Genomic DNA, 26045 nt, shown 5'->3' on the forward strand with positions numbered 1-26045 from the left:
TCTGGTTCAATTTACTCGCGCCGTAGAGACAAATCACAACTGATTGCAAAAATGGAATCAATCATGGAATCAATACGTGTCATCTTAGAAATCGTCTCCTCACATGTAAACCCTGGTTGTTGATGAAACCTTTAGTATTTGTATTGACATCTGGTAATTCAGCAATATCTCTGTTTGACCTGACCGCACGCTAAAATAGTGAAACAGGCTTCATAAATCGATGTGATCACTATGGTTTTTAGTGTCAATATTACGCACGATTTAAGGTGGTGACACTATCTAAACAAACAAGCAAAGACCAGGATGCAGCAGACGAGTTTCAACAGAACTATAATGGGTCGACAGAGGTGTTTCAAAGTAATCTGTAAGCTAGATTTTTATGCATTTGAGTTTTACATAATAAACAACTATTGAATGTTACAAAACACTTCAAGTTTAACAAAGGCAAACAACAATGTCATAAATGACTATATTAGGCCATCTGCATAACTGATATCTGTTGCTGTGCCATCTAGGTCAGTCATGATACACAGTTGGACGATAGCAAATTATAATTGCTATTTGTAATGAACAGGAAGGAAAAGCCACAGAAAAGCACTAAAAATCAGATACATTTTTTGTTGAAATTGTGGTACCAGAGGCCATTCCTCGCCTGTCATGACAGACTTAACAATTTCTAATGACATAATTAGAAAGATTTTTAGACATAATAATGAGATTAACTATTGCAACTGTGACTAACCAAAATCGGTTCAAAAGTTAGTGCATGATGGAACAACTTCAAATACATTATTCAGACCATAGATATATAAACCTATATATCTATATAGGTTTATATATCTATGATTCAGACAGATAAAGGGGTGGATTACATGGTATTGGTAATATCTGGGTGTGATGCTTGAAAAACCATTAGAAACATATGTTATCAGGAAGCACGTAACATGAAAATATCAGGAAATGATCAACAAAAACTTCACCTCAATCTGCCACACGAGGTTAACCTCTGGTCGATGCCCAATAAAGTTTGTCACTTTTCCTGAAACATGGCTGCCGAGTCGTCCAACTCTACCTGCCCGATGTATGTAGTCAGTGATATGAAATGGAAAATCGTAGTTTATCACATGTGAGACCTGCAAAAGAAAAACAAACCTAAGTTTTCATTGAATGAGACTGATGCCTTTGCACTGACTAATAAATCAAAACTGGCAACTGAACTACTTTAAGCTGCTATAAAACCACTGTTTTATTCAATTTCGAGATGTGAGAAGCGATGAAACCTTAAAATATGGGAGACTCAACCTGATGCAGAAAAACAAGTAATTGGCGCTAATTGCACATCGAGTGTCAAGGTCTTGATTAGTAATATGAATAATATTTAAACTTCATGGAGAGACAAGGTCTTGAGGAGTAATATGAATAATAGTTGAACTTCATGGAGAGACAAGGTCTTGAGGAGTAATATGAATAATATTTGAACTTCATGGAGAGACAAGGTTTTGAGGAGTAATATGAATAATAGTTAAACTTCATGGAGAGACAAGGTCTTGAGGAGTAATATGAATAATAGTTGAACTTCATGGAGAGACAAGGTCTTGAGGAGTAAGATGAATAATAGTTAAACTTCATGGAGAGACAAGGTCTTGAGGAGTAATATGAATAATAGTTGAACTTCACGTAGAGACGAGGTCTTGAGGAGTAATATGAATAATAGTTGAACTTCATGGAGAGACAAGGTCTTGAGGAGTAAGATGAATAATAGTTGAACTTCATGGAGAGACAAGGTCTTGAGGAGTAATATGAATAATAGTTGAACTTCATGGAGAGACAAGGTCTTGAGGAGTAATATGAATAATATTTGAACTTCATGGAGAGACAAGGTTTTGAGGAGTAATATGAATAATAGTTAAACTTCATGGAGAGACAAGGTCTTGAGGAGTAATATGAATAATAGTTGAACTTCATGGAGAGACAAGGTCTTGAGGAGTAAGATGAATAATAGTTAAACTTTATGGAGAGACAAGGTCTTGAGGAGTAATATGAATAATAGTTGAACTTCATGGAGAGACAAGGTCTTGAGGAGTAATATGAATAATAGTTGAACTTCATGGAGAGACAAGGTCTTGAGGAGTAATATGAATAATATTTAAACTTCATGGAGAGACAAGGCCTTGAGGAGTAATATGAATAATAGTTGAACTTCATGGAGAGACAAGGTCTTGAGGAGTAATATGAATAATATTTAAACTTCATGGAGAGACAAGGTCTTGAGGAGTAATATGAATAATAGTTGAACTTCATGGAGAGACAAGGTCTTGAGGAGTAATATGAATAATAGTTGAACTTCATGGAGAGACAAGGCCTTGAGGAGTAATATGAATAATAGTTGAACTTCATGTAGAGACAAGGTCTTGAGGAGTAATATGAATAATATTTAAACTTCATGGAGAGACAAGGTCTTGAGGAGTAATATGAATAATAGTTGAACTTCATGTAGAGACAAGGTCTTGAGGAGTAATATGAATAATAGTTGAACTTCATGGAGAGACAAGGCCTTGAGGAGTAATATGAATAATAGTTAAACTTCATGGAGAGACAAGGTCTTGAGGAGTAATATGAATAATAGTTGAACTTCATGTAGAGACAAGGTCTTGAGGAGTAATATGAATAATAGTTGAACTTCACATAGAGACGAGGTCTTGAGGAGTAATATGAATAATAGTTAAACTTCATGGAGAGACAAGGTCTTGAGGAGTAATATGAATAATAGTTGAACTTCATGGAGAGACAAGGTCTTGAGGAGTAATATGAATAATAGTTGAACTTCATGGAGAGACAAGGTCTTGAGGAGTAATATGAATAATAGTTGAACTTCACGTAGAGACGAGGTCTTGAGGAGTAATATGAATAATAGTTGATCTTCATGGAGAGACAAGGTCTTGAGGAGTAATATGAATAATAGCTGAACTTCATAGAGAGACTAAATCTTGAGAAATAATATGAATAATACTTCGATACAAACAGAAACAATGTAAAAATAAATTGTTATTGATGTAAAGAAGCCATTATTAATGCGAGTTTGTGAACAATTTTCTATTGATAACCTTTATTATGGGTTCTATTGATAACCTTTATTATGGGTTTGTAAAGATCAAAGAATGTCAAAGTGACGGTAAAATAGAAGGGGCGTTCAATTAAAGGATGACACTCTAGTATTTAACCCTTTCCTATAGTGGCGGTTAAAAAAAGGTGCGGTTTTGCGGTTATAATGAATATATGAACAGCTTACACGTAGAGTGTCCAGACCTCGAGAAGCAACATCACTACAAACAAGTACATTGCATTGCTCTTCCTGAAATTCTTTAAATCGGCCTTTTCGTTCCTAAAAAGTACATGCATTTGAATTTAAAAAAATGTATTGAAAAGCTTAAAAGGCTCCCAAAGAAATTCTTTTGATTCCTTTAAACTTGCCATATTTGCACATATACGTATATACTTAGACTTATAAGCGCATGTATAAATTATATTATCAAGTCAAATTTTTCTTTGTCAATATTAACATTATGGCAGTAAAGTAAGAAGCTGATCATAAATCCATAAGAATACCAAAAAGTAGGTAGTTTAATGGAAACTAACGAGGATCTGGCCTTTATTTATAAACAAATAATTTATAAGTAAATTGACATCACGCTTCTTTAAAATAGTAAAAACCAAATCTAGCCACCTGACAGTTCATACCTAAGAGGAGAAAGTTTCTCATATAGTAACATTGACTGATAAATAAATATATCAGGATTTCAACTTGTACAGATGCTTGAAAGTCAAAGATTTCACATGTGATGTGAGCCTCAGCAAGAGGATGAGAGTCATCTGCCTGCAAATTATTTTGCTGCAACAAACTTCTGAAAATTTAAATATAAGTCGAGATGTTTTTAAAGCTTTAAAAATCACTCAACTCAATTCTCATTAAGAAATGAACAGTTCAATTCCCAATTCTTTTACATCATAGACCGTGTAAAAATCGATTCAATTCAGTATTCAAGCGCGAAACACCAAAATTCAATTCTCAATTCTTCATGCCAACTTCAACAAATCGGCTCAAATCACCCAAATAGACAAAACCTGTTCTTTACCAATTCTTAACAAAAAACTGATATATGGCAATCTATCAAAATAAGAACAAACCAAAATCACTAATTGAAGTACACGCCTTACATATGCACCTTGATTGTTTGTATAGCAAATCTTTCACTACAAAATCTTTTGCTCATTCTAACAGAGTTAAGTCATAGGGCTTCAATTTAAAGTTTTCTGTTGAATCTGCAAAAAATTATACACAAGAACCAAAACATTTGACAAACAAAAACAATGTTAATATTTTTTGTAGTTCAGTGAAACTGGTCGCAAAAGAAAAACCCCTATCATTTTTGCAGTTCAAAGGTTGACTTGCAACAAAATTTACATCACAGTTATTTGGTATCAAAAGATTCACTATGTCCTACTCTGCTGTGTTGTAGGTGCAAAATATGTGGAAATGTGACTATAAGCTCTTAAAAGTTCAAAAACGAACAGTTAATCAGCAGCCAACACGAAAACGCCGTAGATTAGAATCCCTCTCATAAACGGCTAAAATGGGACGTAGCTGAACAAGATGGCTTCTGTTTACACTTTCATGCAACCTCATTCGGCGCAATATTTTAACAAATAAACTTGACACATTCAATAAAACCATGTCTACCCTAGGACACTTATGTATTCGCACCATCTAACTTTCGCATTTTCGCAGTGTCATCCTCTCGCGAAAATTTCATGAGCGAAACTAAACTATCATAACGAACGAGCGAAAACGCGAAATTAAATAGCTTTGTTCATTGGTATCCACAATAAAATCTTCATATTAGAAATGCAGGCAATTTTCGTATGTGGTTGGGCTCAATGGGGAATTTCTGGTAAACTCATTATAGCTAATACACCGACCGACTGAGCAGCGTGGCAAAGCAAATTAAGATGATATCAGTTTAGTCACCGAATTCGTAACTGATGAGGATGAAAGTCTGGTAGGTGAAGTCATAAAATTGAAGAATAATTATTGTAGTGATGAATTTTATTACCAACCAAAAAAAATATCAACCCTCACCAGGTTCAACCACATTATACAGTTTTTGTTGTGAACAGACACATTAAAGACAGTGCTGCTACTTTAATTATCTGTATAATCACGAAAATCTAAATATTCATTGGCTATAATGTCATCAACAACTAATTACCTGTTTTATGACTCGGTAGTTAATGAACTTACAGAAAAATGTTCGTTTTTAGATTAGAAACTCTCAAACAAAAGTTTGAAATTGCTTCGTTGTTTTAGGCTGATTTTATAGAGAAATCTTCGGACAACACAGTCAATTTCATAAAGCTCATAAAGACCATGGGTTATGTGTTTATAAATGCGTTTTTGGCAGTGGCCCCTAGAAAACGCATAAATGCGTTTATGGCTGCGAAAGGGTTATACAGTTTTGGTTGTGAAGTTGGTTGTTACCTATCTATTTTCTTCTTCTTGGGATTCGAGTGTGAAAGTCACGGCGGGAAGGACCTAGACGTCATTGATAGTCCAAGAAACAAATGGCAGCAAGTGATCAAATTGAATTATCGATCTCATCCACACATTTCAACCTGCGGTTTACAAATACGAACTAGTCCCAAATTGAGTTTTTTTTCTTATTAGCAAACTGGACCTGAGGAATGTAATCTGTTTTTTCCACTGCATTTATTTTCACATCACTATATTTTCGCACTCATCAGAGGCGCGAAATTAAGTTGCAGCGAAATTTTACTCTGTGTGTTACTCACGAAACTAAATACGAGCGAAATAGAAGTGTCCTAGGGTATTGTCCTTGCGCATCTGTTTCATCATCATTGTAATGCTGTCATTTTGAGCACTGATATCTCAAAACCTACCATAAAAATTTGTTTAATTTTTTAACCTTAGCTCGAAGGAGTGCGTATCACCCTCTGACAAACATGACGAGCCTGTTGGTTACCTGTGATAGTAGAAAAATGCTGCAGAAATTGGTCACACCATTTGGCAGGAAGTATGGGTCACATGATCAGATTACGACTAGATGATTAGACCAAGCTGAAACAAAACTGTAAAGTAGCGAGCATTTATATTTGATACGGGCTTTTTGGTAAACCGGAAGTGTTTGTCATAAACTAGTGCTACGACAAGTTTTATATTGAGCCTTTTATTGGCCTTTCAATTCACGTGATAACATCACGTGTCGAAACAATAACCAAATTGCTTGAGTACGCCAGAGAAATAAATTGATTCCAACCTACAGCGTTTTTGTGATGGTGGTTATTAACTGTTCGTTTTTGAGCTTCTAAGTCCTAAGAGCTTGTAATCACATTTCCACATATTTTGCACCTACATCATAGCAGAGTAAGACATGATGAATTTTTTGATACCAAGTAACTTTAATGTGAATTTTGTTGCAAGTCAACCTTTAACCAAGATGCAAACTTACATTTTTAATATAAAAATATCTTAGGCTCAAGGTTGAAGAACTTCACTAGCAAAAATACGGTTAGGTCGCTGTTTACAATTTTTCTTTTCATTTATCCTAAACCAGAAATAAAATAAATGTGGAAACCACGATTTTGTGCTGCGAGTTCTTAATAAAATAAAACCCTAACTGATTGGTTTTATGGCAAAACGATAATCCAGTATCCTAAACATATCGTGGCAATTTGTTGAGTGGATTTGTTAACTCTGTGCTCCATCATCAATGTTTTTGTATAGGTACTAAGCTGAGCCATTATAAGGGCCTTCGGGCACTACAGGCAGAATGAACAACATATGTGATAGAGTAATATTGCATATATACAGTAATAATAAAGAGAAGCGTGTGAATGCGCTTGTCCATCTCTGATGACAAGCCCTGCAGTAGAGTTACATATTACAAGGATAAAGGTATGTCAAGATTTATTTCTCAATAGATTTGATTGACTCACATTTCCAGGTAAATCACCGTGAAGAGCAGTACTTTCGATTCTTTTTTCTCTAAGCAAACCATGAAGATATGAAGCAGCTCCACAATTTTTCACAAATACCATAGTTGGAGTTTTTGGTGACTCTGCTAATACTTTTACCAGTTCTACTGCAAAAAAAATTCCCAGCTAACATGACAAATTTTCGCTGTTTACTTATCCGGTTAGAAAATATAATATTATTGTAAATGCCGAATTTTTTTGGAATATCTAAATATGAATTAATACTTAATCTTGTCTGGTGCGTGAAGCACTCAATCTCTTGAATTGAACATAAACATCCAGTTTATGCAAAATCTAAATGACTGGACTCCGTTTACTTTCATAAGTTTAACCAGAATTAACTTACCTAAAAGAACATTCACAAGCTAAATAAAAACTATATGAAAATTAGAAATAAACTCTAGTGACTGCCATAATTCTTACATAAACCATTCGTGCAAAGCAACCGACATGGTTCAGCCAGCTTAAAACTTTCTAAATGACCTAGTAAAAATTCCATGACTTTTTGTGTCAAAATAAACAAATCCAGTTCATAAATTAAACATGTTTTATGCATCCACTTACAACATTAATGAAGATTGTATTTTTCTCACTACACCTTAAATTAATTGCTAGTTTACATAAAAACCAAAACTTTTATATGCACTTACTGAATGTTTATAGAACTAAAAGTTTATGAAAATAAATGTGTGTAGCCGTTCGTATAGTGCCAGTTAGTACAAACAGCAACAGTAAGAAATGCAACGACTGCAACCCATTCACTGCCATCATCACTGTAATGTTTAATGAGATGTTACGAATGTATACAAACCTTGACTTACAATCACCTTTACACCCTGACTTCTTGACATCCCCCCAAAAATTTTAACAAGTACCTGTCTCGACTTACAAAATAATTTCCAACAAAAATGTAAATATGAAATTTCTTGAAACGGTAAAGATTTTTAGGTAAAAGTAAAAAAGGTCACAGCAATTAAGAGTAGAATGCTTTGATAATAAAACATAAATTTCGAGAATGTTAATTTCATATGATGAAAGGTGAAGTAAGTTACACCACGTATTGTTATCACCTCTTCTATCACAGAACCAAAGCATTATTAACCCATACACTCAGTTCATGTGTATCGGAAGCAAAGTAACAATGAAAACATATTTTTACTAATCACTACTTCATATTAATTTAGTTTTGCATTTAAATTTTATTTCTCCCTTTTGATTTTCGCACCGCTAATGTAAGTCTTATTGCTATCTATAACTACTTGTCAAACTTGGTAGTAGTTTTGGGCTCTAGAATAATTTAAAACAGTATATGATTCATTCATATAAGAATATTTTCTTAGATATGCAACATTTTCGATGTTGAAGCAAATATTGGAACAGATCACCTTATGATTGAGATTGACCTCATAGTTTAACAGTGCTGAAGTAGAAAGTTTACACATAGGGCAGCGTAGAGGCATCAAGTAGTACTAATCTTGTGGTCTAAGTAATCAGTATAGATTACGTAAGGCTTGAAATATGGAAGGATAGCGGGCATTCCAATCCAATCCATCTCATGATATTGTGTTTATTAAAACCACTCAGAATGTGTCAGCTCCCTCCAACAAGCCACTAAACGGGCCTGAGGAACGGTCATCAATAGCAGTGGGCAGCCATTTGGACAATAGCACCCAAGGCTCGCTTCGCGCTCAGAAGCTGACACTATTCCGCATCATCGTGGTTTGGGTCAGGACACAACATGATGTTGAGATCCTTGCGATACATACTATAGAAATGATCCCTAAGAGTATGATCTTAACGCAACTTCGTGTTGCCCAGACCCTTATAATTCGGTCAATCCGGCGTAATTGGATGCAGATTTACTAAAATTTAATAATTTACAAATAATGATAAAAATACAACAACCCATCATCGTAAGATAAATTTAAAATAGTTTCCCCATACAATTATAATACAATATGCAAGCGAAGTCAGTAGGTTTTTAACAAAAAACCGAATAAAGCTAAGCAAGGGAGACAAAGACTAAATAAGGTAAATGCGCTTTAAATTTGAGTAAACAGGCTTGCCCGGATATAAATATAAGCTAGGATGACAGAAGACAACTCCGCGAGAAGACTACTCGAATAAATATATGAGCGCCATAATCACGTTTTTATGTGCGGTTTAGGTAGCTATTTGCATAACAAAAAACTGATTATTTAACTGTCTAAATGGCCAGATTAAACTTCTCCATAAAATGATAACTAAATATATCATACTGATTATTGTATGAACATAAGCTGTGTGAACTAATTGTCAGTATTTTTGATAAATTTGTGCATTGAAACTTCAAAAAAGAAAACATTTTAGTGATGGCTGTTGCTCATCAAATCAAACAGTATAGGCCTCTAAAGCTTATGATGATCTGTTTGGAATTTTATGACAAGCCCCACAATAACAGATGATGCTAATTTCTCTGCAATAGTTGCAATACCATTTTGAAAAAGCTGCATATACTATTGCGACACCAAAGTTTATATTTATTATTTAAATCAATAATCTAATTGCCGTTGATGCTCTAAATATGATATTGCATTGAAAAATTCACAGCGCTTTTGAATAAATAAATATTGCAAGATGAACCAACACGGATCATGAAATTGCCAGGATTTAAACAAATGGTACTGCGCCTATACAAGAGAGCAGGGATTGATACCAGATAACAAAAAGTTCTGAGAAAATGTTAACATTGTGGCATTAAAAAGCCTTACCTGGTTTGTCAACATGGCCGAGCCTCATAAACCTTTGTGTGACGTGACCTAGCATGTGATGAAGGTTCTCCGTCATGCACTGGACAAATCCGGCAGCACTTATGGTGTCTCCTAGAATAGAATGGAGTGTGCGTGGTAAAGTAGCACTGGCGAGCACTATCTGCATACCCTGTATGCCAGCTGGCTTTGCTGACAACTGGTGTAGAAGCTGCACAGTATCCCTGTTAAAGCTTTCATCCATCAATGTGTCTGCTTCGTCTATCACAACGTGATTGACTAACATTGGAGATATGGCTTTACTCCTTAAAGCTATGGACAAGCTTCCAGGGGTGGCTACCAGAACGTCTATGCTTTGTGGTTTGGCTCTAAGGCTGCTGATAACTCTCTATAAAATCAAATGTCACAGTGCTTGACTCACTTAAGTTCAACCTCAAGAAAGCATTGTACATTACGACCTCGGTCAGATCTGTAAAAACAGGTGATGCAATCAAAAAATTTTTATTCTTCCATTCCCATGAGGCCGCAGGGAAGCCCAAGAATAAGTTATCAACATCGAGGTCAAACACGAATGAATGAACATACGTTGGTTGCAGAGCCTTGGCTTAAACACAGTACATCCAGTCTCAGCTGTTTACAATACCTCTCTGCAACACTCTACAAAACAAATTAGAAATTTTAAAAGCATGAGATGCCATTGCATCTCTAGATAGCTATGAGAGTTAGATGACATTTCACTCATAGATATCTAGGTGGCGTCAGACTTTTGTTAGTATTCCAGTGTATAGAATCATAAATAAACTAGATGTCTATGAGCGTTTTGTGTTGATGTATTCCTTTGTCTGCAGTGTTCAGTGACATTGTATGAATTTGTAAAATATCTGTGTATTCATAGCTAACACGAATTGAGCGCTGTAAAAGAGTTGTCTGCTCACATTAAATAAAATATGCCGCACTATCGCTCAAATTTTCAATTCAATAATGACAGATTTTATTTATTTAAAGACCCAAAATCTGTAATGAGAAACAAACAAGAAATACTGTTTTAGTTTTATTTATATAGCCTGACAATATCTATTGGTTGGTCTCATGGTAATAAAAACATAGTTTTACTTGAGCAAATGTTTGCTGCTTGACACAAACATTTACAGATACTTAGGTTCCTAACAATTACTAGCTATTAAAAACTTTTGCTATATTTGCCTTTATAAAAAATAAGTGTTACTACATAATTTAATAATATAACAATAACATTGCAATACGCTTATTGACTATAGTACAAAGATGACTCGACAAAGCGTGCAATCTCCATTGATAGCAACTGCAATATCTTACAATCGCCTAAAAATATGAAATCTATCAATGCTTTAGTTGGTTGATTAGATCAACATATTGCTGATATATCTTATGATTCTTAACCAATAATTTTAACCATACCCTCTACATTTATTTTCACAAATGCCTGTAAAATAATTTAAAAATTGTAGGTCCATGCAAATCCATAAGCAACTTTCAAAAGTGAACGCTAAGTTGAGTAAAATGAACCCAAAAGAGCATTGTGGCTACATGGCATACAGACCGATACTTGCTGTGCCAACTCTTGTGATGGCAGAAGTATAACGGCGAGAGGGCTAGCCAGAGTTCTTTCCTTCTGATCAATCATGGACTTACAGTTGATCAGTGCCTGCAGGATAGGCAGCAGGTAAGCCAAAGTCTTACCGCATCCAGTCTCTGCCGCACAAATAACATTAGACATATCCAATATAGAGGGGATTGTCTGCACCTGAAAAAGAGAGTTGATGACTTTGACAGTTTTCTTGTTATACATTTCATATGCTTCATAAAAAGGTCGAGTTTTAAAATTTCAATGAAATTCAAGAACCTTGATCACCATGTCCACCTGGATCATCCACTGACTGATGGGACTGGTTTGGTAAACAAAACACTTGTAATATCTTCAATGAAGCCTGCACTAATACTCATAATGACCACTGCTGGCTCGTACCGATTGTTACATAGAGAGACAGAGACCTTTTAAATCTTATCCCCTGCATTACAGTGCATCCTCGGATTACAATGACCCTGTTAGACAACTTTTTGCACCACGATGTGGAACAAAGTGCTTTTTCGCCCATATGCAATATTTTTCGCTATACAATATCAACTAAAGTTTTGCCCGAAAATCAAATTTGCCCATTGGTGTACTGAATACGCCGGAATAACAAATAGCAGTTGAACCTCGGTTTTCGACCAATTTGGTTTTCGACCAAAAAAATTAATATTTGTTCATCTCGAATCTCGAACATAAATTCAGTTCTCAACCAAACCAGAACATGCGCATTAGAATTAAACGTTCGAAACAGCTCCGAAAACAGCACAGAAACAGTTGTTAACAAAGGGAGAGGCAAGTTACGCTTCATAAACTATTTACAAAAGGAAGGAACCATCTGGGATGACGTCTCCTATACGGAAGATATTTGCTAGAAAGACAACTCCGCCAGTTGAGTTACCCTAACTTGTTTTGGAGGAGGATTCTCCTTCAAATATGTGAAGTAAACATGGCATTGCTGTTTATATTTTCTTTTTAACACGATTTTTGATGTAACCCATCTGTTGCATTCTCTGCTGTTTCATTATCACTTTCTGCAATTTTTGGTATTGTATCTTAACTTTTAATGTTTCCGCTGTTTTAAGAGCAAAGCATGCAAAATATTTACTTTTCGTTTTCTGTTTTCATAATCATAGATAGAAAATATTTTATTAAAAATAAACACGATCTATATCTACCCATTTTTATTTATAGCATGTATTATATAGTGCAGTTTATGGTGTAAAATGTTTAAACATACTTTACCAAAGTTGTTATCTCGGCTTGGAACGGATTAAAGTTTACACACACATTAATGTAATTCTAATGGGAATCATTGTTTCGGATCTCGAACAACTCGGTTTTTGAACAACCTTCTGGAACGGATTATGTTCGAGGACCGAGGTTCCAATGTATGCCGATATGCTCTTCGTCGAAATCCCTCACACAATGGATACAAGAGATGCAATGCTCAATCTCCCTCCGTTCGGCGTTATTAGTTATTGTGAAAACGAAAACCAGAAACAGATGGGTAATAAAATGTTAGCCGATGAAAAATTTAAAGTTTCTTAAAATAGTTAAAAATACATCCTAAAACCTAGCTCTAAGTATGTGTTTAGTGAGCTAAATTCATTTAAGTCGAGTTCAATGTTTATGTTATACACCTGCCTCGATGGTAAGAACTCCCTGCGGTACAAGCTGCATGCAGTACATTGTCACGTTACATTTTATTGTAGATCATAATCACTAAATACACTAAAGTTACTGTAGATAACTATAGTTACCAAGTTTAACATATTATTTTGAAAGTAATTTTTAATATGTTCGGTACGTATATAAGATTGAGATGATTTTACTAAGGTGTGTTTACCAGGGTAGAATGTGTTTGCATGAGATACTTACTGGGGGTTTCTATACCACTCTATACGGAAACTTGAACTTACGATGCCAACACTGGAACGAACTAAAATCGTATGGCGAGAGTCCGCAGTATGTTTAAAAAAAACATTTTTTTACATTCACTTAGTACACCAGCGGCTTGTCAAAGGATTATGCAACTTGAAGAATTTTTCTGGATGGCAGCGGAGGACAACACGGCTTCAACATCTTTAGGCGCGACTACGGAAAGGGTAAAAGATTGAAATGTAGAGCGGTGCAATACTGAACATTACTTTGAGAATAACAAACGAGTTGAGTCTATAACTTCTTACCTGCACATGACTCGGGTGTTTCACGCCTTCACCTTTGAGAATATCTAATAGAGCAGAACTTAGTCCAAGATCTGCGAATTTTGTGTGCTTATCCAAGTGATTTGGCTGAATAAACACAAGAATAATTGAAGCATATGATGAGTAAGGGATACTTGCGGAAGGGTTCCTACTAGCCTAAGAAACTTTCGGACAAGTAAATTTAGAACAGCTACAGCGATTGCTAGAGCAAGACTTACTACAGCGATTGCTAGAGCCAGGCTTACTACAGCGATTGTTAGAGCCAGACTTACTACAGCGATCGCTAGAGTCAGACTTACTACAGCGATTGTTAGAGCCAGGCTTACTACAGCGATTGCTAGAGCCAGACTTACAACAGCGATTGTTAGAGCCAGACTTACTACAGCGATTGCTAGAGCCAGACTTACAACAGCGATTGTTAGAGCCAGACTTACTACAGCGATCGCTAGAGCCAGACTTACTACAGCGATTGTTAGAGCCAGACTTACTACAGCGATCGCTAGAGCCAGACTTACTACAGCGATCGCTAGAGTCAGACTTACTACAGCGATCGCTAGAGCCAGACTTACTACAGCGATCGCTAGAGTCAGACTTACTACAGCGATCGCTAGAGTCAGACTTACTACAGCGATTGCTAGAGTCAGACTTACTACAGCGATTGCTAGAGTCAGACTTACAACAGCGATTGCTAGAGTCAGACTTACTACAGCGATCGCTAGAGCCAGACTTACTACAGCGATTGCTAGAGCCAGACTTACTACAGCGATCGCTAGAGCAAGACTTACTACAGCGATCGCTAGAGTCAGACTTACTACAGCGATCGCTAGAGCCAGACTTACTACAGCGATTGCTAGAGTCAGACTTACTACAGCGATTGCTAGAGTCAGACTTACAACAGCGATTGTTAGAGTCAGACTTACTACAGCGATCGCTAGAGCCAGACTTACTACAGCGATTGCTTGAGCCAGACTTACTACAGCGATCGCTAGAGCCAGACTTACTACAGCGATTGTTAGAGCCAGGCTTACAACAGCAATTGCTAGAGCCAGACTTACTACAGCGATCGCTAGAGCCAGACTTACTACAGCGATTGTTAGAGCCAGGCTTACAACAGCAATTGCTAGAGCCAGACTTACTACAGCGATTGCTAGAGTCAGACTTATTACAGCGATTGCTAGAGCCAGACTTACTACAGCGATTGTTAGAGCCAGCGCCCACAGACTATAAAATGCGCATCTGGAAAACTAGTTAGTCAGTCAAACTTTTACCAACCTCTTGCTGTGGGTGTTTATGTTAACATGTAAGAGTTAAAAAGGGGTTAGTTACCTTGCTGTGGGTGTTTATGTTAACATGTAAGAGTTAAAAAGGAGTTAGTTACCTTGTTGTGGGTGTTTATGTTAACAAGTAAAAGTTAAAAAGGAGTTAGTTACCTTGCTGTGAGTGTTAATGTTAACATGTAGTAGTTAAAGAGGAGTTAGTTACCTTGCTGCGGGTGTTTATGTTAACATGTAAGAGTTAAAGAGGAGTTAGTTACCTTGCTGCGGGTGTTTATGTTAACATGTAAGAGTTAAAGAGGAGTTAGTTACCTTGCTGCGGGTGTTTATGTTAAAATAATCTCCTTTAGATTTGTAGTGCAACCAGCCTCCCGAAGCAAGAAATCTCAGAGGAATTTCTTCATTCCAAGAGTTTACATAGACATTATCTGCAACATTGTGGACCATACCAAAGTGTTATATGAGTATATGTAGTTACATGTATATATGAGTATATGTAGTTACATGTATATATGAGTATATGTAGTTACATGTATATATGAGTATATGTAGTTACATGTATATATGAGTATATGTAGTTACATGTATATATGAGTATATGTAGTTACATGTATATATAAGTATATGTAGTTACATGTATATATGAGTATATGTAGTTACATGTATATATGAGTATATGTAGTTACATGTATATATGAGTATATGTAGTTACATGTATATATGAGTATATGTAGTTACATGTATATATGAGTATATGTAGTTACATGTATATATGAGTATATGTAGTTACATGTATATATGAGTATATGTAGTTACATGTATATATGAGTATATGTAGTTACACATGTATATGAGTATATGTAGTTACATGTATATACGAGTATATGTAGTTATATACGATTACATGTAGTAAGTGATACATATTCGAGTATATGTAGTAAGAATGAACAATGAAATGCAAGACAACATACACAAAATAAAATTATACTAGTAGAGTTTGACATAACACAAGTTGCCTTGATGAGCTATCTCTTAAATACAAGTAGAAGACCATCAGATGTTTGCAACTAGAAAAAGACACATCTGTTTGTACAACATAGCCATGTGTTTACTTTATTTTTTGACAGTAACAGGTTAAGATGACAGGCAGAAAAAGAGAAATCTTATATTCACACATATTGATGCACACTATGATTTTAATGAAGTGAATTGATACCAGTCATAAGACACACAATATACAATTACACACGCCTCACTCAAACATATGCACATGCACGCACACTTATTGAGTTCACACTCACATGAACATAAGCCTCACAAACAGGAAACCACATAACTGCAAGATTAAATGAACACAAGCCCATATGAACATTAGCTCTCACAATAATATGTTCACATGAATACAAGTTCACATGAACACAAGCTCACATGAATACAAGCTCACATGAATACAAGCTCACATGAATACAAGTTCACATAAACACAAGCTCACATGAATACAAGCTCACATGAATACAAGCTCACATGAATACAAGCTCACATGAATACAAGTTCACATGAACACAAGCTGCTATGGACAGTAAGTCACATAAACTTGCAAAAACTGCATCAACTTAACTCTCAATGTCCTAAACACAAATATGAACTTTCTAGCTTTCGTTTACGAACTTATGTAGAGGTTAAAATGAGTCTTACTAATATCACCATATTTTATTAATCAATTGTTGTTATCTAATCTGTAACATACCGACTAAGACAAACAAAACATTTTTCAAGGAAGTTGGCAGATACAACAGCTAGCTAGAGAATGTCCTGCATTGTTTGATGACCTGTTGTGACTTGATACTCATGAGGCGAGCTCAAACATAGAATAAATATGACTAGTAAACTTTTCTAGTAGAGTACGTTTCAATAAAACTTCAAACTAACTAACAGGATGTGCAGTAAATATTGAATTACCTCGAAAATGGTTGAATTCTCTTCTCTTACAAGAGATAATCAATGGTGAATCGATAGCATTTCTTTGAATAAAACTCTGTTTGCTTTTCCGCAGCTTTGCGTCTCTCCTTTTGCGAACACTTACGGGGAGAGTGATTCGCTCAGCAGTATTGGCCAATGCATGGCGGTATCGCTAAAACAATTTATGTGATGACTGACACATGGTGATATCGTTGAAACAGTTTATGTGATGACTGACACATGGTGATATCGCTGAAACAGATTATGTGATGACTGACACATGGTGATATCGATGAAACAGATTATGTGATGACTGACACATGGTGATATCATTGAAACAGTTTATGTGATGACTGACACATAGTGATATCGCTGAAACAGATTATGTGATGACTGACACATGGTGATATCGATGAAACAGATTAAGTGATGACTGACAAATGGTGACGTTGCTGAAACAGTTTATGTGATGACTGACACATGGTGATATCGCTGAAACAGATTATGTGATGACTGACCAATGGTGACGTTGCTGAAACAGTTTATGTGATGACTGACACATGGCGATACCGCTGAAACAGATTATGTGATGACTGACACAGTGATATCGCTGAAACAGATTATGTGATGACTGACATATGGTGATATCGATGAAACAGATTATGTGATGACTGACACATAGTGATATCGCTAAAACAATTATGTGATGACTGACACATGGTGATATCGCTGAAACAGATTATGTGATGACTGACACATAGTAGTTGGAGTCATTTTTGTTGAGCGTGTAAACTTGATAAATGACTTCAGTTCACAAAAGCCATCATATAAATTTTCAAACATATTTTTGTAAACGAAAGCAATTTTAAAACAGTGTAGCGATGATCTAAAGGTAAAAATGAAACTGCAGGGTTAGCAACCTCACACACAGAATTGTTTACATCTTAGGCAGAACTGGAAGAACTCCTCTTTGATACGTATTATGTGCGCCGTCAATTTAACAATAGCAGTCAAAATATGGTTTGTTAAGAAAAAAGGGAGCAAAAACAAGCGGAAACAGCAGCAATAAAGAATCTTAACTTCTAGTCTCACAACGGGCATGTTCTTAAATTCAGCCGATATATTAAGAATATTTGAATACCGATGAACTGCAAACTGATTGAAAAATGTTATATTACAGTGTTACATAAAGGAGATAATAGTGTGCATTTTAGAACAGTGACTAATACACAGTTATATGAATAATACACAGTTATATGAATAATACACAGTTATATGAATAATACACAGAGTTATATGAATAATACCCAGTTATATGAATAATACACAAGTTATATGAATAATACACAGTTATATGAATAATACACAGTTATATGAATAATACATAGTCATATGAATAGTACACAGTTATATGAATAATACAAAGTTATATGAATAGTACACAGTTATATGAATGATACACAGTTATATGAATAATACTTAGTTATATGAATAATACACAGTTATATGAACAATACCTAGTTATATGAATAGTACACAGCTATATGAATAGTACACAATTATATGAATGACACAAAGTTATATGAATAATACACAGTTATATGAATAGTACACAGTAATATGAATAGTACTCAGTTATATGAATGACACACAGTTATATGAATAATACACAGTTATATGTATAGTACACAGTTATATGAATAATACACAGTTATATGAACAATACCTAGTTATATGAATAGTACATAGCTATATGAATAGTAAACAATTATATGAATGACACAAAGTTATATGAATAATACACAGTTATATGAATAGTACACAGTTATATGAATAGTACATAGTTATATGAATAGTACACAGTTATATGAATAACACACAGTTATATGAATAATACCTAGTTATATGAATAGTACACAGCTATATGAATAGTACACAGTTATATGAATAATACATATTTACATGAATAATACCTAGTTATATGAATATTACATAGTTATATGAATAGTACATAGTTATATGAATATTACACAGTTATATGAATAATACACAGTTATATGAATAATACATAGTCATATGAATAGTACACAGTTATATGAATAATACATATTTACATGAATAATACCTAGTTATATGAATAATACATAGTCATATGAATAATACATAGTTATATGAATAATACATAGTTATATGAATAATACACAGTAATATGGAACAATATTACAAAAATCAATCTTAACTGTAATATGATCCTCATCATAGCCAACTTTCATTTCCCAATTTAAATAATCTGTCATTCACGCAATACTCCATATTCCGTATGTTGTTTTTTCATATTTTTCATATGTTGATTTTCTTTTATGTTGATTTGTATTGTCCTATTATTCTGCTCACACTCTACAACTCTGTCCTTTTTTGTTAAAAATTTGTCACAGTCGGTTGATAGGCTTCGATGTTATGAGTTACTAGACTATAAATATAAATAGAACTCACAGCCTAGTGACAATCAAAGAACTCCGATGACTTACTGTTCTTTGAGGGGAACAACGTTGAGAACTGGCAAGTCTTCGAAACTAAGTACGACCTATACATAAAGGCAGGCTTTGCAAACAAGTCTCCAAAAGTGAAAGCCATGACTATGCTCAACTTGGCTAGATCAGAGGCTATTGAGAAATCACGGTCATTTTCATACTTGCCTAAACGTCAGAACCCAGCAGACCCCACCAGAGATAAACTTCCTGCAGAGAGAAGAGATAACCTTGATGTTCTAAAAAGAAAATTCCATGAACACTGCAGCCCAATCACGAACATAATTTTGGAACACCATAAGTTCGATACACGATTTTACGTCCCCAGGAGAAACCTTCACACAGTTTTATATGAACCTACGTAACAACGTGAGCCAATGTGGCTATAGTGATCTGACAATACTGATCTGAGCTTGTGTCAATGACAACACTGTGAAGAAACAGCTTTTCAAAACATCACACCTGACATTATTGAAAGCAGTTCAAATATGCCAGATCAATGAGGTAGCTGAAAGTGATGTCTCTGCATTTTATGCTAAACCCTTCAACATAACTTCCATTGATGCAGTGAAACCTGCAGCTAAACCTACTGACAGACAAAATAAGGGTGAAAACTGTGGTTATACCCAACATGGAGCTGCCAGCTGTCAAGCAATGGGAATGAAATGCTCCAGTTGCAGGGAGATGAACCTTGTTTGCCAGAGTATGCAAAACTACACAGAGGTCAGCCATAGTTTTTGAAATAGTAGACAACGTCCAACAATGACGTTTCTGATGAACTGTTAATCCAGCTGATAAAATGTAACAGTGTTATGTTACCAACTAGCGCAGTAGCAAGCATTAGTATTCTTTCACAAAACAAATCAATGAGAAAACTTTCTGTAAAATGCGACACAGACGCTAAAGCTAATGTTATGTTCAACACAACTGCATTCTCCTATGTTAATCTTGATGTCAATGATGAAGCTAAAATCAAACCTTTCATAGGGGTCAATGGAAGTGTGACTAGATAACTTGGCACAGTAGAACTGACTTGATATGAGAGAGGTGAGCAGTACATAGTTGTTTTATCATGCGGTACACGGTTGTGAGAACACTCTCATGTTTCCAACAATGTGTCCGACTCGGGTCTGTGACCCCTTCTGCAAAGGTACATGAAGTGAATGAAATTGAGCAGCAACAGCTCCTTGATGAAATTCTAGATGAGTACAGCGATCTCTTTGATGACAAGCTTAGCAAGCAACCAGTAGACACAAAATCAGAGTGAACGAGGGTGTTGAGTCGTCAGTACGCCCAGTGAGATCAGTAGCACACGCATTGAAAAAAAAGAAAGAGTGAGCTTGAAAATATGGTCAGACGGAACATCATCTAATCTGTGACAAACTACAGATTGGGTATCTGGCATGGTGATCCAACAGAAGAGTACTAACAAAATTAGAGTGTGTCTTGATCGTGGTGACTTAAAGCAATAAAACGTCCACATCATCCGATGAGAACCATCGAACAAATAGCTGCTGAAATACCACTTAACAAGAAATCCTTTGATCTGACATTATTTATCACTTCATTTGGAACGCGCATCGTTGTCCTACAAAACTTTTGCAAGAACTACCTATCAATCCTCCATAAATATCACTCAGGAATAGAAACAAAATGCCGCAAAGCTTGACAAAAGGTTTTTTGGCCAATTATGTTTTCAGATATTGAGTGCTATATATAGAAGCATGGGATTTGTCAGAAGGTCCAAAACCATCAACCAAAAACTCTGGTCACAAACTATCCTGTACAGAGTCAACCATTTGCGATAGTGGCCACAGACTAATTTGAATGGCGTCAAAAATCCACTTGGCAACGGTTGATTCGTTCTCCAGCTGAATTGAGATAGATCTTCTTCAGACCACTACATCAACTATGGCTATTTCCAAATTGAAAGCCCATTTCGCCAGATTCAAATTACCACTTTGAACAGCTAATAACCGACAATTGCCCTCAGTTTTCCTCCAAAGACTCCAAGCAGTTTGTTCAAAATTGAGATATTGAACACATCACCAGTGTGCCTACACATAACCAGTCCAGTGGTCTAGCAGAATGAGCCATGCAAATCGCAAAAAAATGATGGGAAAGACATATCTTGGAGGAGATATGTACATATCTCATCCAAAATAAACTGGTGATAAATATGCTGGTGAGATATCCCAGGTCCCACTGATAGCTCTAATATAGTCAGAGGAGATATGTACATATCCCTTTTAAAATGGGTTCTTTGGACAGGTCTCCATCTAAAAAACATCAGCCATAGAAAAAGGCCATCTCTATTTATAACACACTATTAAATCCAAAGGCCTTAGACAATGAGCTTGTATAACACAAACTGTCAGAGCAAAGCAAGTCTCAGGTCACATACTCCAATCTACACGGTAACAATTATCCCTCCTAGAACCAGGAGATTGTGTCAGAATGGAGACAGACAAGGGGTATGGTGAGATATCACAGGTCCTACTGATAGTTCTAATATAGTCAGAGATTCTACTGATAATAGCTACAGAAGAACTGCTACATGTGCACTAAGTATGTGTGACCTTGAAGCAAGGTTATGGGTGGTCCAGCTGGTGTTATTTTTATGACTCATTAGTACTGATTAAGCAGCCTAGCTAGGCAGTCGGCCTTAAATTATATTTGTCAACATTCATACAATAAACCACCTGGCGGAAACCCCACATTATAATAAGAACCAGCAAGCAGCTCCTCCAAGTTCTCACACATAAGCCGTCATCAGATCCAAAACCAGAAAACACCTTGACTGATCTTCCTGTACAACCTACCGAGCTAACCTACCTAACCAGCTTTAGGCTCATCTATACTAGCAGCTGATTCTCGTGGTACAGACACACCCACCACCACACGATCTGGTCGCCGTATTCGTCATCAAAAGGATCGACCAAACAACCCATATCCCTTCATCTAAAGACGGCATTGGAAAGGGCCTTTTATTTAGAGTGTATTGGAGGCATTCTTCTTCCCGCTTCAAGCTAGTGAAGACGTGGTGAGTGCTTATAAAACATGGCATCGTAGGCAAACTTGGTTTGCGGAGAAGTGATTCAGTGACAGTGTTCATAATGTTTAGTGCTCGAACTGTCACATGGACATTCGAGAGTGGTGTAAGGAACAGTGATACAGTGTTGACAGTGTTTAGCGCTCAAACTGTCACATGGACATTCGAGAGTGGTGTAAGGAATAGTGATACAGTGTTGACAGTGTTTAGCGCTCAAACTGTCACATGGACTTTTGAGAGTGGTGTAAGGAAAAGTGATAGTGTTACAGGAATTTATTACCTATTCGTTTCAAGAAGAGCCAGAGTAAGTGTTTTGATTACTTTTTGATTCTACTTATGAGCAGGCCATGAACCACCTAAATATAATTTATGGTGGGGAGAAGACAGTATATGTTAGGACTATGAAATTTGTTACTAGTTCTCAAGCAAGTGACGAAAATGAAAATGATTATATATTAAGAATTGAGAAACTCAGCAGGAATTTAAATTTTGGTGGCGGTGTTAACAGGAAACATTTTGCTCTTGTGATAGCTGTTAATGGACTCATAAAGTCAACGCTACGTAGGCAATTGATGCAGAAAAGAGATTTAGATTGGGCAAGGTTATCTGACACTCTCCGAGCTAGACCACTTGCTCGTGATTCAGAAGCAGTACTAAAAGATGGTAAGGCTAAAGCTAGTGGTACTGAAGTTTCAAAATTAGCGGCCATTGTTTCTAGGCAATCTAAAAATAAAAATAGAAGCACTATTCATTACACTAGTGAAGATGCAGAAGTTAATAGAAATTCTCAGAAGGAGTGTAAGAACCACTATGATCGTAGGTCTAAGAGCAGGTACCCCAAGGCTAGGTGTAGAACTTCAGGTCATGAGTCTTCTAGACATGAATGCAGAAGCTGACATAAAAACACTAGTCGGTCTTCTACATATTCTAGTGCTGATAGAAATAATTGGTGCACTAGGTTTAAGGGTGAACTTTCACGTAAGAGATAAATGTTACAACTGTGGTAGTCGGCAGCACCGGCTTCACAGTTGTCTGGCTGCTAGGTGCTTTCCTTGCAATAAAAAGGCCATACTAGTATCGACTGTGCTACGAATGGTTCTGAAGACTCTCAGAAACAAGATCTTAACAGGTACCGCTATGATAAAAGCAGCAGTAGCGAAAGTGACAGGAGTATGAATAGAGGTTTAGGTAGAAAAGACAGGGACTACAGAAGTTTCTATCATATTAGTAGGAGTGTGAGGTTTTCTTCCTTTAGTCCTAAATGACTAGATGATAAGATAGTAAGAACTTTAAAGGTATTGAGGTTGATTTTGTGCTTGATACAGGGGCTGAAGTTTCAACAGTAACCGAGAAAACAACCAACAGGTTAGGCTTACAGTTAAAAGCGCAATCAACTGCTTTGACTGCAGTAGATGGTTGTGAGTTAAAGGTAGTGAGTAAAGCAGAGATTCAGTTGAGAAGTAGACACAGATCTATGGTCACTTAGATTTATGTTATAAAAGGAATGAGCGAAAACTTTTTGGACATAAATGAGTTGAGGCATCTGAAATTGTTAGCTGCTTTACATGCTTTTAAATGTTTTAAATGTATAAAAGGTTTTGAGCCAGTTACATTGTTGCCTTTTAGATCTATTACTGCTGGTCAATGTTGGCATTTTTCAGATGATGGCACATTGCAAAACTTGACAGATCGATCTGATAGAAAAGGTAAAGGTCCGGAGATGGGAAGGAAAGGAAGGTCGACCAGGAAAGTTATCAATGAGGGGTGGTACCAGCTCAGAAAAAGCTGTTCCACTAACAAAAATGCATGGTTGTAGCACCAGCTGTGCAGAGGCAGCTCAGGGTAAGCCGCAACCTTTTCTGAATTAGGTGAGAAGCTTCCTTAATGAGGTTCAGTTTGGTTTCTTGTCACATGTGGTTATCCTACATTGTAAACATGCCCTTGCTGAATGCAGGTCCCGGATAGAGGAGTACAGGAGGGCTATTGCAGCTGTAGAGGTTGACGAGTGCCAGCTCCAGCCGGAGATCGAGAATGAGCAAGAGTTCAAGGCTGCCTTGATGACCTAGGCTATCCTGAAGGACAAGGCCGGAAGGACGCTAGACTGCCTGCTACCTAGACTAAGGTAAAATCACTTACAGAAAACCAGTTGTCTGTGGGCGGGGAGGCCCACTTGGCTCCCCCCACCTCACATCAGAGAGGTGCAGAAGGGACTGCTTTGTCAGTAACCTGTTCTAACCGAAAGGCTTGGAAGGCTCAGTCACAACTACTTACAGACAATCAGCTGTCTGTCGGGGGAAGCCCACTTGGCTCCCCACACCTCAAAACAGGGAGGTGCAGAGAACGCTGTCTCGACAGCAACCTGTACTAGCCGCAAGGATAGCCATGCCAAAACAGGTGGCGTGGTAGCCCAGGGGGAGACTTCTTGGGCTAAAGCGATGGAGGAGCAAATGGCTCTGCTAAAAGGTGAGCCAGGCTCTGAGGAGGAATGTATGATCCACTCTCTTTATAATTCAGATGATCTGATGATGTCGGTAAGAAAGGGTGACCACGATGCCTAGTCAAGGCACGGGAGCAGGTAAAGACAGGGACAGGTATGTACTCAGGACTTGCATGTTAGAACTGAAGATGACAGGTTAGGCTAACGAGAGCTACTATAACCCAGCGAGTAAGTATGGGAGAGAATGACTCAACCCATACAAGAGAGGCCACTTTTGATTTCAGAATGGGATAACACCTGGTTCACAGGCTACCCTCATGCTCGTGTACAATTGCTAAGCTCCGACTCAACACACTAGTGAGCTCATGATGATCGCAGACTCTATTAGTGTACCAGAGAATAGTATATGTGCATGCCGAACACCGTGTCTGGAGCTTGTTGCTTTCTAACATGATTGGTGGTAAAACCTATGTTTGAACCCCAATAGTTACATTGCATATGTTCAGGCTTTAAAGAAAAAAGGGGCATGTTGTATATGCAGACATTTCTTGTGCGCCTGACTATGTTACAGCAACTGAGGCTAAGGAAGCCAGCTATGCTTTAGATGGCAAAGCCTTTCACACAGGCTTGCAGGAGTATGTAGATTTCTCAGCTTATTGAGAAAGCTAAGGAAAAGCTAAATAGATATGGAAAATGGTGTATTGGAAACATTCTCCTTCCTGTTTCAACTAGTAAAGACGTGGTGAGTGCTTATAAAACAATGACTATATAAACAATGATGACAGACTATTACTCGTCCAGGGAAATTCGACTGCATCGTGACTCATTAAAGAACACGCAGTATGTCGAGTAGTATCCATGAGCTATCTCTGAGAAAGTGGAGTAAAACATTCAACGAGGCCTACCATTTAATACTATCTATTGATAACGTATAAAAGTTCCGCGCTCAGCGCTAACTACTCACAATACTAATATTAAGTACTCGTTCCATGTTTGTTTCAAGCTGTGCGCGTACTTAAAAAGGCGAGACATGCATGTAACCAAGAAGTCGCGATTTAACGAAAACTACTGGCTGAACTGCTGTGATTGGCCATTTATTAAACTAGCTTTTAAACCCTTACAAAGTTTGGGCGCGTAGTTGTTATTTGCATGATAGGTAGTTAGAATTTCCAAAAACAACAC

General features: G+C 36.6%; 2 protein-coding genes and 1 non-coding gene across 3 annotated transcripts in view; 1 reads left to right on the forward strand and 2 right to left on the reverse strand.

Moving 5' to 3' along the window:
• Nucleotides 1–53: 53 nt before the first annotated feature.
• On the reverse strand, nt 54–25951 carry LOC137401089 (probable ATP-dependent RNA helicase DDX28). The gene is made up of 11 exons (XM_068087442.1): nt 25828–25951; nt 16847–17018; nt 15200–15315; nt 13596–13700; nt 11377–11580; nt 10383–10454; nt 9801–10185; nt 7012–7157; nt 3290–3382; nt 981–1133; nt 54–190 (listed from the first exon to the last, which is right to left on the reverse strand). The coding sequence occupies exons 1-11, from the start codon at nt 25852–25854 to the stop codon at nt 80–82; spliced, it is 1584 nt and encodes a 527-aa protein (XP_067943543.1). The 5' UTR covers nt 25855–25951; the 3' UTR covers nt 54–79.
• On the reverse strand, nt 8626–8846 carry LOC137401278 (small nucleolar RNA U3). The gene has a single exon (XR_010979322.1). It is a non-coding gene; the product is annotated as a small nucleolar RNA U3 (small nucleolar RNA).
• Nucleotides 24530–26045, forward strand: part of LOC137401090 (translin-associated protein X-like) — a 31143-nt gene continuing 29627 nt past the window's right edge. Inside the window, exon 1 of the mRNA XM_068087444.1 lies at nt 24530–24548. The gene's annotated coding sequence lies outside the window, so the exon portion shown is untranslated. The remainder of the gene's footprint in view (nt 24549–26045) is intronic.

Source organism: Watersipora subatra, chromosome 7 (assembly GCF_963576615.1).
Source record: "Watersipora subatra chromosome 7, tzWatSuba1.1, whole genome shotgun sequence".
In the NCBI taxonomy this organism is placed as follows: Eukaryota; Metazoa; Bryozoa; class Gymnolaemata; order Cheilostomatida; family Watersiporidae; genus Watersipora; species Watersipora subatra.